Raw genomic sequence first — 19,141 nt, forward strand, 5'->3', positions numbered from 1 at the left:
GCTAGATCTTACCACTATGTTAGACATAGTAGATCAAGAGCTGCTAACTCATTGGCTCGCCAACGTGGGGATATGGGGGACATCCTTACAGTGGTTGGTCTCCTTTCTTCAAGGTCAGGATCAGAAATTTGCTATCGGAGAGGAACAAGTGCGCTGCTGAGAACTCCAGTGTGGGTTTCCACAAGGCACGATTCTCTCCACATTTTTAAAAAGATCTTATGCACCGTCTAGGCTAGCTTGTCTGGAGATATGGGCTGGGTTGTCACCAATGCATGGATGACACCCAGATCTCTGTTAATAAGCAATCAACTGAACACTACCACTGAATCGTTTGTTGAGTGGCTTCGAGAAAGCTGCCTGAAGCTTAACCTCACTGGAGACGGAGGTCCTGTGGCTGCTGAGGAAAGGGCCATGACAACAAAGCACATCGTCCTACTCTTGACAGGGTGCAGCTTCAGGCAACACACACTGTCAGAAATTTCAGAGTGATCTTTGATGCCTCCTTATCTATTTATTATCTACTAGAGTAACATGCCAGGTGTTTCTCCACCTTTCTTTTCCTCTCCCCACAACAGATACCCTGTGATGCAGGTGAGGCTGAGAGAGCCCTGATGTTACTGCACGGTCAGAACAGCTTTATCAGTGCTGTGGTGAGCCCAAGGTCACCCAGCTGGTTGCATGTGGAGGAGCGTGGAATCAAACCCAGCTCGCCAGATTAGAAGTCCGCACTCCTAACCACTACACCAAGCTGAAAAGAACAATAGAGACCAGTTAGGTCACATAATGTTTTATCCCATCATTCTTTACAACTGATTCACATGGACATTTTCTGGATAAGCTTGGGTTAATCTGTATTATATCCTGCGCAACCCCAGGTATTAAAGTACTGCCTATTCAGAGGGCTGGATCCAGATTTGACTTGCCATGGTTCTAACAGAACTTCCCTACCTTCCCCTCCAACCTTGCAAACCATGGAAGGCTTCTGACCTTCCAAGAGGGTCACCTGCTATCCACCTGAAATTCCTGAACTTTAATTAAGGATTGACTTGACACCAGGCATTCAGTAAATTCTAACATTCATTTTACTTCATTCAGAAAAGGAAATATTTCACCTCTATACTCACTGGATCTTTAATTCTTCATTCTAGTTGTTTTCTTTCCTCCCGTATTTGTGGAACATCAAGTATTACTCAGGAATAGATTGATCTAATAAAGTTTTCTTGGCATGAATACTGTTGATTTCCTTTTTTTTTTTTTTACAAAAGAAGAAGAGTTGGGTTTTAGACCCCACTTTTGGCTACCTGAAGGAGTCTCAAAGCAGCTTACAATTGCCTTTCCTTCCTCTTCCCAAAACAGACACCTGCTGAGGTAGGTGGAGCTGAGAGAAATGGTTCTGCAAGAACAGCTCTAAAAGGACTTTGACTAACCCAAGGCTACCTAGCTGGCTGCAAGTGGAAGAGCAGGGAATCAAACCAAGCTTTCCAGATCAGAAGCTGCCACTCTTAACCACTCCACCAAGCAAAATTATTCCACAGGTATAATACTGCTCCCCGGGCCAATGGAATAATACTTTGCTCAAAAATCTTCCCTGATAAGTTGGAATCTGAGAAACCTCACATCAGAACCCAGGAAATAAGGATTCTATTTATGATCTAATGTCGTCCCTGAGATTTACTTAATTAATACACACAGGAATGTTTGCTGGGATTCATAAATTCTGAGTACATTTCTGCAGGGACATGTAACATCACCATTAATGCCTTTGGAAATCACAAGAGAGTGCATCCTTCAATTGGGTGCACTATTACTGAAGGTGGAGCAAAAGTGAATATTTGGGAACACTGTGCTGTCCTTTTCAAGTACACAAGGACTGCATCCATACATTATTGGATATGCAGTGTTGTTGCACTGAAAAAAAAATCATTAGAAAATGGCTTGTAATGTCCATCAGGATAATCCACTTTTATTGCAATAATAGTGCAATATCCAATGATACAGCCTCCAGATCAACCAGGTTCCATTGATTTTCATGGATACCTACACTAGTTACATAGGAATGCATGTATAAGTAAATATAAGAAAGTGAAGGCAAGAAAGTTTAAAACATTTTCATATAGAAATTGCAGCCCTGCTCTTTTGCTCAGAACTTCATCTGCCAAGAAAGCTATTATTAAAAAGTAATTATTAGGGGTGACTCAGAGTAAGATGTCTGTTCGCAGTTCTTGTCCAACCCTCTGATTCTATATCAGGCTCCTGTATGCTCAGATGTGGGGATTTGGATTGTTAATTACCCCCTTATCCTCACAGGATTACCTTTCAGTTCTAGACAAATTTACAAAGGACTTCTCCAGCCTCTCCCTTCCTCTGTTTGCCTTGCAGGGGGACATTATCCATACCTCTATAAGGTCACTCGCAACCATCTCTTTGGCATAAACTTGGCCACAACTGTTATTAATAACAGAGCCTTTGAGCAGCATGGGGTGAAGGATATGGCCCTCTTGTGGTCAGTCTACTGCAAGATAGTCATATTATGTCAGCAGGTGATGTCCAGTGAGCCCGCCTGAAATCCCAGGTCCCCAGTGGCCTGCTGAGCAACAGGGGAGTGGCTGATGGTTGGGAACTTGAAATGCATCATCCCCTGCTGGATTCCTGCACAGGCTCTTATGTAGGCAATCTCAAATGTGTAGGCAAGCATGCAGGCTTGGCCTACCCCACAAACGGATCAACCCCACACTCCAAGGTCACCTAGTCCATGGAGCTATTGCCCATATAGCAACTTAAATGGGGAGTACTCCATAGATGCCTGGGGAGGGGAGTCTGTTAAAACCACACACACCATGAAACACAAGATCAGCAACAATATCCCCCCATGTCTCACGCAATCTGATGTTCTAGTGTAATCTCAGGAGGGGCCCCTGATCTTCCCAGCTCTGGCCTCAACCAAGAACCTAGTGGAAGAGCTCTCCAGCAGATTTGCACCTGTAGATTGAAGGGCCCTGTGGGAGGAGATAAGGTGACAAAGCAGTGCCTCAGATAGGTGGGGCCCAAACCTGACAACATAGGTTCTCAAGAGAAGGGTTGTTGTCTTGAAGTGCTTACAGGTGTGGGTCATCTTGTAGATTTTCCTGAATGGTTTTGCTGGTGTCTCCCTCAACATCTTTTCTTGATGCATCACTCACCAGTCTGGGACAATTAACTTCCTGACTGCCCTCCATGACCTTGTGTAAGACCCCTGGAAACTTGGAAGCACCTCACCCCAACAGGGTCACATACAACAATTAGACCACAATCTTATATTTGCCATCAGTGACAGGGGTCAGCCAATGGGAGGCTCCATCCTTCAACTTATTAATCAAGACTCAAGAGCAAATTCCCAGTTGATACCCTAGGGCCCTAAACATCTAGTGGTAAGTATCTGGAATGATTTATGACCTGCCTAATATTTCCTCCTTCAAGACATCATAATTGGCATAATGTTCCTTGGTCAGGTCTTTCAGTGCTTATTGTACCTCACTAGTCAAGTATGGTCCTATGATGAAGAATGATTGCTCCCAGGGCCACTTAACCACTTCTGTCCTCTCAGATGCTTCCAGAAAGGCTTCAATGTCATCTTCTGGGTTCAATTTAGCCAGGGAGGGCCACAGGACCCTGTTCTTTGGAGTACCCCAACCTGAGCTGCCTCAAGTTCTTTCTAGCCTCTCCACAGCTTTCTGAAAGTCCCTGATAATGTGCTCTTAAGATGCTGGTTGCCAATCCATTACCTTCTTCAATTGCTGGGACTGATTGTCCATCAGCCACTGGCTGGACTGTGAAAAATCAATTTTGGGTTCACCCATCCTGGCTCATTCTATCATGGAGTCACCCAAAGAGCTGCTTGAGGCTGCTGTGATTTCCCCTTCCATCACCACCAGGAAGCCTTGGGTCACTATGGTCTATAATTTGTCCAGCTGGGTGAGCAAGGAATACAAGGCAAAGCCCATGAGATTTAAGATAAGGCTTTGTTGCCCACGTTCTCCACCAGTGTCACTAGAAAGTTGAGGTCCCTTAGAAACCCAGTTTTCACCCATCACTAAATACACAAACAATTCTCAAAGAAACCACCTAAACCAAGACTGCCAGTCACATTGGAATGCATCTGTAATGAATCTCCCAGTGACAGAGGTGTCTGCTAAACTGCAACCCCATTAAAGCTGTTCAAAAATTCCTGCATACCACATGTAGTCATAATGCAGTTCTTGTGTGCAGATACCGCTGTCATGAAATGAGCCAGCTAAGTATAAGAGGCCTGCCCAGGGTAGAGTCCCTTGCCAGCAAAATGTAAGTGGCCCAAAACTGCTTGCAGTTATTTTAATGTTCCTTTTCCCTATTTATGACTTCTATCAGCATCCATTTTAGAGCTACCATTTTTTTTCACAGGGAGGCTAGAAGCTTCCAGTAAAATTCCTACGTATGTTAACCAAGTCTTTGCCTTGGAAGAACATCTGGAAGAACATCTGGAAGAAGTTCCTGATGGAGTGGTTTCTCAGTGGAGCAAGCTTCCTCGGGAGGTGGTGGGTTCTCCATCTTTGGAAATTTTTAAACAGAGGCTGTATAGCTATCTGACTGAGAGGCTGATATTGTGAAGGTTTAAGAAGGTGGCAGGTTACAGTGGATGGGCAATATTGTTGTGAGTGTCCTGCATTGTGCAGGGGTTTGGACTAGATGACATAGGAGTTCCCTTCCAACTCTATTTTTCTATGATTCTATGATTCTATGATTAATAATATGAATTCTACATGGATAATATATTTTTCAAACAATGGAACCATCAAAAGAGGTAATCCTTTATGGATATGAGAAGCAGAAATTATTTTTTCTATGATGGACATGCCCATCTACCTTTGCTTTTAAAAAGTGGGCTGTATCCAAAGTCTCACAAAAGGTGCTCCCTCCCTTCCCTCCCCTCTCCACAGGCCAAAGTGCCCCTCAAAACTTTTTGTGGAAGCTGATGGTAAAGTATCTGATCACTCATCCTGTTCAACTAAGTCATTTTCTTGCAGCAGTAGTTCCCAGAGGAGATTGCTCAGCTGCATAAATCGTGTCTATTTTACTTGGCAAACATACAGGACCGAGGAAGAAGTTTACTCCCTTCTGTATGAATGTGCAGTGCAGCTGATGAAGAATAACAGAGGGTGTATGACTGCTCGTGATAATTGGAAGCTCTAGTAAGTAGAAAGTTATCTCATTTGAAATATTTGGTTAGTACCATGAACTCAGTGAAAGGGATGGTAACTTTAAGCCATTTTGAGACTCCTCCAGGTAGAGAAAACTTCTTCTTCTTCTTCTTCTTCTTCTTCTTCTTCTTCTTCTTCTTCTTCTTCTTCTTCTTCTTCTTCTTCTTCTTCGTTATTGCTACTATTAGGCCATTTTGAGACCAGGATGATTTTGCAGTTATTGCATTAAAATGACAGTTACTGTGAAACCAAAATTCCACAATAGAAAGTAGTATCATATTCAGAGAGCAAACTTGGTGCAGTGATTAAGAGTAGCAGCATCTAATCTAGCAAGCCAGGTTTGATTCCCCACTTCTCTACATGATTCCCCACCAGCTGGGCAACCTTGAGCTAGTCACTGTCCTCATAGAGCTATTCTCACAGAGCAGTTACTACCAGAACTCTCTCAGAACCAGCTAACTCACAGGGTATCTGTTGTGGGGAGAGGAAGAGAAGGTGATTGTAAGCCACTTACAGACTCCATCTGGTAGTGAAAAGCATAGGATAAAACCAACTCTTCTTCAGTTTGAGAGTTTTAAGTAGGTGTTAATATTTACCCTGGATATCATTGGGACATTACATTCTGTTGGTAAACTTGTCACAAATTTTGTTTGAAGTTTGTTTAAACTAGAGATACCAGCTGTTCAAATGAGAAAATACTACAAGGCAGAAATAAGCAGTTTAGTCCAGTCCTGAATGCAAATTGGATGCTTCTGTACATATCAGAAGAGGCTATAAATTTTTATGAGCTATATATTCCTGTTAGAATATTTTGGGGGTTTGGTATATTTTAGGGGTTTGGTATATTTCTCAGATAGGTTCTCACCCAGAATTCTTAATGTGCTAAATTAAAATTCTGTAGTAGAACCTCATTTTATGTCTCCAGACAATTGCTTGGGCCTTGTATTGGAACAAGCCCTTGTATTGTAATAACAGTACAACATAGTCTAAGTTATGGTTTGGAGCCAGTCAGTATTTTCCCTGATATTTACTCAGTTCTCTTCACTTGCATCTCATTGTCAAAGGGTTATTTTCTTTTTAATCCTTGGGAAAGATGGTTTGACTGCAACATTCAATTATTGTCTTCTTAATTCTTGTATTCATCTGTATTTCCCTTTCTTTTTCTAGGATGTTGACTAATAAAGAAAATATTCTACACAATAACACAGCCCTGGCTGAATTCATCCTCCTTGGTCTTTCTGATGAGCCCAACTTGCAAAGCATATTGTTCTCTACGTTTCTAGTGATCTATATCATCATTCTGGCAGGAAATCTCATCATCATTCTCCTCACATTGGTTGATCCTGCCCTTCACACACCCATGTATTTCTTCCTGAGAAACCTGTCCTTTCTGGAGATCTGTTACACATCAGTCAATATTCCCAAGATGCTTGAGAATCTTCTGTTTGAAACTAAGTCCATCTCCTTCCTAGGTTGTGCTGTACAGACCTATTTTGCATTCTTTCTTGGTGGCTCCGAATGTTTCCTCTTGGCTTCAATGGCCTACGATCGCTATGTTGCCATCTGTAAGCCTCTCCACTACCCTGTCTTCATGAACAGGAAAGTGTGTATGGGTCTAGCTGCTGTGTCTTGGTTAAGTGGGTTTTTAATGTCCTTTGGTCACACCAGCATGGTATTTACCATGTCCTTTTGTGGCTCTAATGAGATTGACCACTTCTTTTGTGACATCCCCCCATTATTGAAATTGGCTTGTGGGGACACATCCAGGACCGAAATTGCTGTGTTTGTAGTGGCTATGGTTTTTGTGACTCTTCCTTTTATTCTAATCTTAATGTCTTATGCTGGCATCATTGCCACCATTCTGGGGATTTCTTCCGCTGAAGGTCGGAAGAAGACTTTCTCTACTTGCTCTTCACATCTAATTGTGGTAACTTTATTCTATGGTTCTGCTTGTGTTATATATTTAAAGCCAAAATCCATATACTCACCCAATACTGACAAATATCTGTCTCTCTTCTACACAATTGTTGGTCCTGTACTGAATCCTATCATCTACAGTTTACGGAATAAAGAAGTTAAAGGTGCCCTGAGGAGAATTTATGACAGAAAACCTTTTGGATGTTCAAAGAACATGATCATAGGATATAATATCCACAATAGGTAAAGCAACATTTGTGTTTACTTATTGCTAGCAGACATATTTATTTCATCAAAGTAGATCTAATAACCCTTTCTAGTTTTCTATTTTTTATTCTGTATTACTCTGGAACATAAAGTATGTCTACAACAGAGCAAATTGATTATCAGGAATATATGCTATAGAGCAAGGCACCATAAAATAGTGTTTCTTCTGAGCTTAAAGTGGATAGTTCAGAGTTTTTGTGTTCAGTATTGATGACTCAGACTGTGTTTCCCAGACAACTTTTTCTGCAATGTTTTTGATAACATTGTACCAACGTGATACTTCATGGCACACTGTTTTCTATTTCTGTTCAATTAAAAAGAGCTAGATGTATATAACTATTTGTTGAATTAAAGTGTGATCCAGGGTGCTTTTCTGAAGGTAAAAAGGGCAGAAGTAGTTCCACTTGTTCACTTGAAAAGGCTATGATGGGGCTCAAAGTAATGTGTGATGGGGAACACTGAATTAGATAATGAGGGAAAGTTGGCTGGAACCCACCCTTAGATCTTGAAGTATGGATCTGAACATTCTAAGAAGGTGCATGCAACCATTGGGGGATATAATGTGTAATGCTGGTACTACTGCCACTGTTATGGGGATTTCTCCTGGTGAGGGCCAGAAAAAGACATTCTTTACTTCCTCTTCACACTATATGTGCATTTAAATTGTTTTGTTTGCTTCTAGAATGAATCCCTAGGAAGACATCAGCACTGTATAGTCCCACACATTTATGTGAATTAACTGTGCTACAGTAAATAGAATCATAGAGTTGGAAGGGGCCATATAGGCCATCTAGTCCAATCCCCTACTCAATGCAGGATCGGCCCTAAAGCATCCATAATAAGATAGAATCATAGATTTGGAAGGGGCCATACAGAGATGATCCTCATATTTTGGTGAACGATCTTTCTTTCATAGACAGGCAGGAGGGCATACCTGGCTCCAAAGAAAATGCTTACCACATTATTAATTTTGTTGGCAGAACCAGCCACAGCTTTAATAACAGAATCTGGAGTGTTGGTTTCACATAGGGGAGAGCCTGTCCTGTGGTCAGCCGACCACACCCCACCAGCTATTTCTAGTGGCCTTACCAGGAATCTCCTCCCTTCTCCCAGCTGGGAGCAAGGAATCCTTGGCCACTAGGACCCTACTTGGGAAGTGCCCCACCTGAGGTACCGCAGGGGGCGCATACCTCCTTTGGTCCAACCTCGGGCCACCCGGCTGCGTGAATCCCTGACCTTTCCCCGAAGGGTTAGATCCCTCACGCCCAGCCACCTTTTAAGAGGTCCCAACCTGGGAGTCGGGCTGCAAGCCATACTCCCCCAAAACTCAGGCTCCCCCTATGCCATTCCGCATAACTTAGCATATAACCGCATTAACTTGTGACCATAATGTAAAATAATAGTGACAACAGTAATATAGGGAGGGTGGGAGGGAAAAGCCTTCTGTTGTGAGCAGCTCTGGACGGCAAATAAGGCTGGGCTATTCCCCATGGCACAATTTATAGCCCACCTCCTTGCTCCACCCTCACGCCCGGCGTCGGGCCATCCTTGACGTGTCAGCCGACACGTCCCTTCCTGTTCCTTTTCTTTTCACCTGCTCCTCCTCCCATCAATGGGCGGCTTTGGTAAGTCATCACCCTCTTTTCACAGCTCATATCAGTTTACAGTAATTCCAGAGAGTAAACTGTGTTAGTCTGCTGCAGCCAAAATATCAGAGATGGTAACTTGAAGGCTAACAAACAGGCAGTCAACGTACAGTTTGGAGAGCCAATGGTAACTTAATAGTAAAATATGGGTCCAGTTTTGTATTCTGAATCCTTTCCAACAATGAACATACAGATAATTGTTCAGAATATAATTTATATTTCAATATCAACATATACCAAATGAACCATTTACATCACTTCTGGGGATCTCTTGGTTTGTACTCCATCAATACTTATTTTGTAAATAGGACAATATCAAATGTTTGCCAGTCCAAGGCATTATAAGATTTGCCTGGATATTCCAAGCCATTGCCATTGAAATGAAAATTCTAATAGAGTTAATGGAGCAGAAGTTAATGTGGCCATTTTGCCAGGTTCTTACAGTATAATCCAAAACAAAGTTACCTCTAGGGATAGGCACAAACTAGAATTCAGTTTAGGTAAGGGTGTTCCCCAACCAACCTCCCCCTGAACTGAACTGAACAAAAACCACAAAATAAAGTGTCCATTTCAGGCTGATCTGTTTCACTCCCCTCCCTCTCCAAGCAGGGGAAAACAGACTGCTGAAATGACTGCCAGCCATTTCAGGCTAAAAGAGGACAGGCACTTCCATGCTGCTGTTAGGTTAAAATGGCTGGGATAAGTTTCTTGTAGTATCCGGAGGGATTCTTGTAGTTGCTGGGATCAGTCACTTGTAGTACATGATGGGATCTTCCAGAGTTCCCATTATAATACCTAAAAAATTGGTCCACACACTCTCATGCATGGTGACCTTGTTGAAAACATTTGCTGGGGGGAACCTGGGTTACCAGTCTGGCTGCACCAACATAGGTGTGACGCATAGTGCATTCTAAAAGATAAAGGTGTTTCAGAAAAACTATGGGAGTTTCCAGAGGCCTACACATATACTGATGCCCCTCAGGATGTTCATCAGCCCAGCAAGAAATGGGGCAACCAGCAGTATCTTCACTCTAACAATTAATACACAGAGTTTTTGTTATCTCAAAGCAAAGTTTAGCTATGTTTCACCTCCAAGAAAACAATTTTGTACGAAGGTTAATTCTCAACAAAACTGTACCTTTCTTTCTTATATTTCATTCAGCTGTTCAAGAGATCTGAGTCCAGATTCTAATTTGAAGGCATACCACCTCCCCTTTCTTGATATTTCTCCATGATCTTTATAAAGGAAACACTATTACACAGTCCGCTAAGGGTGGAGCAGACGTGAATATTTGGGATTACTGTACTATCATCTTCTGTTCACCTGAAGATGACCACACTACAAGACCTTCTTGATGTCCAGGCTTGTTAGTGGAGAGGAAAGTCAGTGAAGTAACAAGGACACCTTTTCCCATTTTCTTCTAGTCCCAAAGTCACCTTCCCTTCTGCCCTCTAGTGAACAGTCTCTGCTGTTCCATGCTTGTGTAACCTTCTGGCTGCATCACTATAAAAAGAGACACATGAAGTTGCCTTTGATGATGGCAAACTTGGACAATACGTAGATGTTTATCTTTTGATTTGGATGATCATATCTGGGCATGTGTATGTTAAGTGGCATCAAGTCACTTCCAAGTTATGGCTATCCTATGAGCTAATTGCCTCCAGAATGCTCTGTCATTAACAGCTTTGCTTGGGTCTTGCAAACTGAAGACCACAGCATGGTAAGATTATTTGAACTTTAGGACAGTTTCACTGGATGTCTGTTTCTGTCCATTTAAAATATTCTTTCTTCACTTCAAAGCCCATAGAATTTGGGGTCTAAATATTTCACCTCATAGAAATCTTCTTTCATAAGCAGATTGAAATATTGGGATTTGTTAATTTTTATGTGAACACCTGCTTTCCAAATTCCATTTTGTCAAATGTTTAATCCCTTCAAAATCAAGGAACTGATTTATCTATTTCATACTCTCCAGTGGGAACTCAAACCAGTTTTCATTCTTTTTTCTCTACTGTTTTTTCCACAAAAACCATATGAAGCAGCTTAGGCTGAGAACATGTTTCTGGTATAAGGCCACCCCTCGAGAATCCATGGCAGACTTGAGATTTGAACCAGGGTCTCTCAGTTCCTAGTCCGACACTTTTAACCACCACACATTGATTTTGTTGTGATTGCACAAAGAGATTTTGATGTGGAAATAGATTGTTGAATTTATTCCTAGCCAACTGACCTTGGATGGCTATATTTTTGAAAAAGCAATTTGAGCATTTAGGATGAGTTCTCAAATGACATGGAGCAGGGGAGTTGACCCTGGTTCTTTTCTCTTTTGTGACAGATCGCCATATCTACTGTTTCTAGACATTTGCAGGGAAGTTTGTGAGATCAATGCGCCTAAGGGACCCATGTCTTTCAATCATCCTTATCCATTGTTGCTCCTCTATATATTTATGAAACAGCAGGGGGGGGGGGAGACGTGTCTGGCTGTCCAAGTTAGAATAGGGCCAATCAGGGTGCAGTCAGCTTTGCCCTGATTGGCCCTGCCCCTGCAGCTCCCACCCTCCATCCTTGGACTCTAGACTCTTTGTTCTCAGACGCCTCAGTGCCTGGAGCCAGCAGCAGGTGAGTGGGCCTTGGGCAAAGGGCTTGCTCATGAGGGCCTCTTGGCCTGCTAGGCTGGGCCTGCTGACGAGGGCCTCCCGGTCTGCTGACTGCCTGCTAAGGAGCTCTGTCCCGGCCCTGCTAACGAGCTGCCCAGCCCCTGCCTGCCCCACTTGATCCGGCTGTGAGCTGCAGCCCAAAGCCACCCTAAGCTGCCTGGCCAGGGGAGGGGGCCCTTTCAAGCCCCGTTCTTAGGAACAGGCTTTGTAGCTAGTAATTTCATAATTCCTGTGGACCTTATAAAGTAATAAGCAGTTTCTTTTGGTTTTCAATAGTCATCGTTTCAAACAATTGAAGGGTTTTAGATTTTAACTAATATGTTGTTCATGGACTATTTGGTGATACCCAACTCTTTGCAAATGAGGCACTCAGAGGTTGGTTTATGCCAGTCCAGATTAATATTTCTTTCACCGTCACTTGAAAACATTTCTCATAGTGCAGTCTTAGAGACAGTAAAAACTTACTAAATCCATTAAAACCAATTAATTAAAAGGGGTGTGATTCTGATTAGGATTGTGCTTTTCTTTGCTCATATATTTGTTAAATTTGTTCATACACTCTATGGCTCCAGGAAACCAAGACTGAACCATGAGCACAACTATTTTGTGTTGCTGAAAGCAATGCCAGAACAAGACAGGAAAAATGCACAAACAACTAGGAGAAAATATTCATTCAACCACAGCTGGTCTAAACCGGACTCATGTAGCATAGAATCATAGATTTGGAAGGGGTCTTACAGGCCATCTAGTCCAACCCCCTGTTCAATGCAGGATCAACCCAAAGCATCATAAAGCATCCAAGAAAAGTGTGTATCCAACCTTTGCTTGAAGACTGCCAGTGAGGGGGAGCTCACCACCTCCTTAGGCAGCCTATTCCACTGCTGAACTACTCTGACTGTGAAACTTTTTTTCCTAATATCTAGCCTATATCCTTGTACTTGTAGTTTAAACCCATTACTGTGCATGAGAAGAGGCATACAACAGCCAGCTTCTCACTTCCAAAGGAAAAGGGTTGAATCCAACCAGCTTTTCTGATGGTAAAAAAGGGCACAAAAAAGTGATGCTGAGGATCATGGGAAAAATTCATAAGGAATGGGGTGTGTCAAAAGGAAATTTGGGTAACATTGAATGAAAATACTGAATTCAAGCCACTGTATGTAGCAGCATCTGAGATGTGAAATCCATTTTGAAATCATGGAGTAAAACACCAAAAATTGCCAGGCAGAACCCAAACTTGAGAAATTCAGAAAGCAGAAATTCAGTATATGAGCAGATGCGCAAAGAAAAATCTCTTTTGGATATGAATCCTATATAAAGTCCACTGACAGTTTGGAGTTCAGAAGAAAGGGATACATAGATAAGACAATATAGGTGTGTGTCAGTGTGAGTGTGAGTGAATGTTAGTGAGTGTGTGAGAGTGAGTGAGAACACAGATTGGACCGAGTTAGCTTTTTCACCCAGTCTTGCCTTAGAAAGTCTTGCCCTTGCCCATACCTCCTAAGTTTGGTTCCTGTTTCCTTGTAGCTTTTGTCTATTCAGACTTTTGTGCATTCATGATCTCCACCATGGCCTTTTTTTTTGGTGGTCGGAGAGGACCACACCCTCCTTTTTCACCATCAGTAGTGCTGGTTGGACGTAACCCATAGCTTATTTTGTGCTTGAAGGTATGAAAAAAGGAAGCAGAAGTAATCTGGCCACCACTTCTTTCAAAAAGATTTCCAGAATCTAAAAGAAGAGTGGCCAGATAGTCAGTCTTTAATGGAGTTAAGGTTTTCTTTTAAACAGTTTCTTCAAGCAGATCTTCACTTCTTCATTTCTCAAGGTATATACAATGGGGTTAAGCATTGGGACAAAAATGGAGTAGAACAAAGCAAACCATTTGTTGATATCCATTGTCTCTTTTGACCTGGGACTCACATAGACAAGAGTAGCTGACCCATAGAAGAAAGATACCATGATGAGGTGTGAGGAGCAAGTAGCAAAAACTTTCTTCCGACTTTCTACTGAAGACATTTTCAGAATGGTGGAGATGATCTTCACATAAGAAGCAACAATAAGTAAAAAAGGGAGGATTACGATAACTATGGTCGCTGAAAACATATAAACTTGATTCACAAAAATGTCACCACAAGCCAACTCCAGAAGTGGAAGGATATCACAGAAGAAATTGTTGATTTCATGAGAGCCACAATAAGGTAAGGTACACAGTAGGTACACCTGCCCCATCTGTACAAATATGTTGACAGTCAGTGACCCAGTAACAATTCTTAAACAGAGCTCCTTGTTCATTATGAGTTTATAATGCAATGGGTGACATATGGCCACGTATCGGTCATAGGCCATTGCAGTCATAACCCAACATTCTGTGCTTGCTAGTACAAACATGACATACATTTGGACAGCACAGCCAACCAAGGAGATGGTCTTGTTTTCTGCCAAAAAATTAGCCAGCATCTTTGGGAGGCTGGCTGAGGTGTAGCAGATCTCCAGAAGTGACAGCTTCCGCAAAAAGAAATACATTGGGCTATCTAGAGCAGCATCAGTCAATGTAACGTAAATTGTAAGTCCATTTCCTAAAATGATGCCCACATAGATGAACAGGAAGACCACAAAGAGCAGCACTCGTAGAACAGGGAATTCAGAGTAGCCAACAAGAATGAAGTCAGACAATGCAGTCTGGTTCTCCTTTATCATTGTTGGTCGTATCTCCTCTAGAATAATAAGGACAGGGAATATGCATTAATCACCCCAAACAAAACTGGTATACATGTTCCACTATCAGAAATGCAATGATCTGATAAACAATCAAGGATCTAAATTCAATTGTTACCTTTTATATAGTCCTGCATACATGTACCATGTAGCCCTGCTTGTTACCTTCTAGTTTTTCTACTGATTAGAGAGGATGATTAAGCCACTTCAGAAACTGTTTCACATATAATATATCCCATGAGCTATCTGACTTTCTGACCTGACCTGGATAGCCCAGGCTAGCCTGATCTTGTCAGATCCCAGAATCAAAGCAGGCAGGATTTTCTTTGGAAATCATCCAGAAAATTCACGGTTCACTACACAGAGGAAAGCAGCGGCAAAAATCATCTCTGTTAGCATCTTGCCTTGCAAATGCAACAAGACTGCCATGTGTTGGCTGCAACTTGACAGAACATTATACATAGATGCACAGAGTTCTTTCTGCAGTATAAGTAATGTCTGCTCCAGAAGTTAAGCACCTTCTCCTAGTATCCCTTCTCAGATCTGCATTTAAACATGAATGATTATTCCAGTAAATACCTTACAAAATGTAGAGATTATAGCCGTGCTGTTTAGTTAGGTGTCCTCATCTGCCAAGGAAAGCATTATTCAAAATAATTATGAGGGGTAACTGAGATTAAGTTGTCTGCTCACAGTTTTTGTCCTACCCTCTGATTCTGTGAAGGCAAAGGGGTGGCAGGTTACAGTAGATGAGCGATAGGGATGTGAATGTCCTGTGAGTGTCCTTCATAGTGCAGGGGGTTGGACTAGATGACCCATGAGGACCCTTCCTACTCTATGATTCTATGATTCTATAGCAGGCTCCTGTATGCTCAGATGTGGGAATTTGGACAGATAAATAACATTTTGTCCTCACAGATCTACAAAGAGCTTCTCTTCAGCCTCTCTCTTCCTCTGTTTTTTCTAAAGCAGCTGCTAGGCACACAAGCAGGTAGTCTCCCTTTCCTTACTCAACACCAACAAGTATGGTTTAACTTCCATTGCTTTTCAGTAGCCTTCCATAATCCTTTACAGGTCCTGAGGTTAAAGGTGGTTTTCACCACCCTGAGATTCCAGGCAATGCCCACTACTGCATGGGTATGCTGCAGGATCAACCACGTGAACAATGCCTATATAGCTCTGGCAAAAGGGAAATAGAAGATCTGACCCATTATATGTTGAATTGTAACTTCTTTGTGGAACCTATAACCAACTTCCTTTGTAGATTACCCCTGGCAGCTACTGGCATTCCAGTTTCCTAGAAGGTGATTGTTCTGTTGACTGATAACTATCCATACATTTCTGTTTGCTCTGGCTTCTCTCTGAGATGAGGGGCAATAATTGATTCTGATGATCTGGCCTAGGTGGGCTAGGGGGAGTGGGGGCACTTCCCAAAGGCCTGCAAAGGCCTCACGCAGGCCCTGGGTGCACTATCAAGGCCTTTGGGAAGCCATCTGGCTGAGGGGGGAGAGGGGGCGCTTCACAAAGTGTTGCAAAGGCCTCAGTGCCCCCCTGGGTGTGACCCTTTCAAAGCGTGTTCTTACGAACGGGCTTTGCCACTAGTTCCACTATATTTCAGAAGTGTTCCAATTATTAAATGCATATATAGACTAGATCTTAAAGTCCTGTTCTGCTAACAGTTGAGATTTCCCTTTCTGGTGTAAGCAGAGTATTCCATCTATACCAGTACAGAAACTTTAAATCCAGCCATTTAATTGATCAGCAGTTACAAATTGTGATAGCACATTGGGAAATTGCCTTTTAACCAGTAGACATTCTAGCCAATGAAGCGACAAGATACTAAGTCACAGCTCTGAAAAATTGCAGAAGAATGTATTTGGCCATTCATCAATACAAATCCTCTAAACAGCTACAAAAATCATATTAAAAATTATGCCAAATATATCTATCGGTTTTTACTACAGAAAACATAGCATATTCAAAGTTTCAAGAGTTTTCCCATGTAAAACATGGCTGGTTGAACGTGAGTAACATCGCTATTTCACATGCCCCATAAACAAACCCTGGAACTAGATTTTGACTTGCAACCTTGGCCAAAGGAATTGATTTTAATGGACCATACCTATGTGGATTCAAAAGTTTCTAGCTATATATTGGTGAAGGTGTAATGTTTCACATATATACAGGGAGAGGAGAGGAGAGGAGAGGAGAGGAGAGGAGAGGAGAGGAGAGGAGAGGAGAGGAGAGGAGAGGAGAGGAGAGGAGAGGAGAGGAGAGGAGAGGAGAGGAGAGGAGAGGGGAGGGGAGAGGAGAGGAGAGGAGAGGAGAGGAGAGGAGAGGAGAGGAGAGGAGAGGAGAGGAGAGGAGAGGAGAGGAGAGGAGAGGAGAGGAGAGGAGAGGAGAGGAGAGGGAGAGGGAGAGGATTCAAGAACTGCTTGCTAAAATTCTTACCAATGTCTCTGGTGTCTGTTAATATTGCAGATTCAGTCAACAGAAAAAATCTGGTTGGTCAGCATCTTTCTGGTCTTCAGATCATCAGCAAGCATGGGAGACCCGCAACAGATTCCTGGTTTCTCAGGAAGGCACTTGCAATGCATTTGATATTCTTGTTACACTACCTGAGAACTGGTATACTTCAGAAAAAGAACAATTCAGGAAATAACATTTTTTTTCTCTGCTAATCTATGGCTTTCTGGTTATATGTTTCTATAAACTGAACAGCCATGGGTATTTTCTTGGTTCTTGTTTCTCCCATGTTTTTGATACACCACTAGAAAGATTTGTTCATCACTCAGATATGAGTTGGAGTGATGAAATAATTCATGGGAGAAATTCCACTGATTTTACCTGTTGTTGCTCCAGAGGTCAAAATAAATAGTGCTCTAAGCTCAACTGGGAAACCATCTTTGTTGACCCTCCCCTCTGATATGATCAAATCTGGGAAATCAAGAATATTATATAACATTATATGATTTCAGTTACAGTTGGTTAATTAATTCTTAGAGGAATACTTTGCTACAGGGAATAAATTGTGAATAAGCTCACAAGAGACACAGACATCCTCCATGATTTAATTGGGACAGTCACAGGACAGTTGTGCCCTAACACAACAAAACACTTTGTTTTTCATTCCACAGGGTTAATAGTGCTATGTGGCCCAATGGAATAACATCCTGCTCAAAGAGAAATTATCCTTTAATCTGAGAAATCTTGATCTAGAACCCAGGAAACCAAGATTTTATCTTTGACCTAATACCTTCTCTGAGATTGGTTTAATAATACACAAAGGACTATATTGCTGGGATTCATCCGTTCTGAGTTAATACACAAGGGATGACATGCATTCACCAGATGTTTAGAAGCCCTTTCTGGATGGTTAGTGCAGACTTGTCTGAAACTGAACACCTCCAAGAAAGAAGCCCTGTGCCTGAACAGGAAAGGGGCAGGACAGGAGGCCTGTCTACCCACCCTGGCTAGGGTACAGCTTAACATCTTGCCCACAGCCAGGAATTTGGGGGTGATTCAGGATACCTCCATATTCATGGAAGCCCAGGTCATGGGGGTAAGCCGCATGGTGTTTTACCAGGTTTGCCAGGCTACTAGCTCCCTACCTGTCCCCAAACTGTCGGGCAATGGTGATACATGCAATGGTTGCCTCAAGACTGCACTGCTGTAACTCAATCTACACTGGCCTACCATTGTCCTAAAACTTCAGCTGGAGCAGAATGCAGCTGCTAGGATCCTCACTGGAACTCCTTGGAGAGCCCATAACCTACCTGTGCTGAAACAGCTGCATTGGTTACTGGTTGTGGCCCAGATCAGTTTCAAGGTTTTGGTTTTGACCGTTAAGTTCATTCCTGGATTGGGCCCTACCCATCTTAGGGACTACTTGTCTGCTTATGCCCCCTACAAGGCACTTCACTCTGCAAGTGCTAATCTCCTGGAGGTCTCTGGCCATAAGAAAGTATGCCTGGCCTCGAGAGCTGAGGGCCCTAATGGAGCTCACAAAAATCTGCAGGATCTATACTACAGAGTTCTTCTTCCAGGTCTTTGATTAAGGCCAGGTCTAAGATATACCAGGCACCTCCACAGGCTATGTATTACATCAAACAATCCCCCGATGGGGATGGCTGCCAGATGGGGCAGGTTTAATGGAGTTACATCACTAATCGTATGTTTGACACTGCTTTTATGGGGCAGTGGTTTTAATGGGCCCAGTTTAGGTTACTGCATCAGGATACATTTGTGCTGGGCTCTCTCAGGCACAGTGCGGTTTGGGTGAGGTTGTCTTCATTGTGATCATATTTGTGGCCATTGTCTCCTTTGAGGTCTCTTGGAGGTGGCCCAGAGGCTAGGACCTAACTGGGAGAGCCTGGTATAGATTCAGCCCAACACAGCAACCTGAACAAGGCCCAGAACCATGGCCCAGACTTTTCCACACCCAGGCAGCAGATGGAGGAAGCTGCCAACACCACTGAGGCAAACCATACAGCTGTGCTTTCTTCCATCCCTCTTCACCCTTTGTCATTCTTGTGAGGCTTGGAGTCTTTGGGCCAAGTCACGGATGATCTGGGGTGACAGCTGCCTTCTAGTTCTAGATTTGAAGGCCGTGATTGTCCTCCTTGTCTACCTCATGGGGCTTGGTTGGGCTGGGCGAGTACCACTCAACTGCAGCTGGGTGAGATGTGGGGCAGGGGATGCAACATAATTTCTATTATGACTTCTATT

At 42.7% G+C, this 19,141-nt stretch overlaps 2 protein-coding genes across 2 annotated transcripts; one reads left to right on the forward strand and one right to left on the reverse strand.

The window, feature by feature from the left end:
* The first annotated feature begins 16 nt into the window (after positions 1-16).
* LOC143825480 (olfactory receptor 10AG1-like) lies at positions 17-10,085 on the forward strand. The gene is made up of 6 exons (XM_077313509.1): positions 17-113; positions 2,308-2,503; positions 4,953-5,204; positions 5,870-5,941; positions 6,381-7,294; positions 9,976-10,085. The coding sequence occupies exons 1-6, from the start codon at positions 17-19 to the stop codon at positions 10,083-10,085; spliced, it is 1,641 nt and encodes a 546-aa protein (XP_077169624.1).
* A 3,380-nt stretch (positions 10,086-13,465) lies between these two features.
* Positions 13,466-14,399, reverse strand: LOC143826809 (olfactory receptor 10AG1-like). Its single transcript, XM_077315860.1, has one exon. The coding sequence runs from the start codon at positions 14,393-14,395 to the stop codon at positions 13,466-13,468; it is 930 nt and encodes a 309-aa protein (XP_077171975.1). The 5' UTR covers positions 14,396-14,399.
* Between the last annotated feature and the right edge of the window lie 4,742 nt (positions 14,400-19,141).

The sequence above is a fragment of the Paroedura picta genome, chromosome 16 (genome assembly GCF_049243985.1).
Source record: "Paroedura picta isolate Pp20150507F chromosome 16, Ppicta_v3.0, whole genome shotgun sequence".
Classification (NCBI taxonomy): Eukaryota; Metazoa; Chordata; class Lepidosauria; order Squamata; family Gekkonidae; genus Paroedura; species Paroedura picta.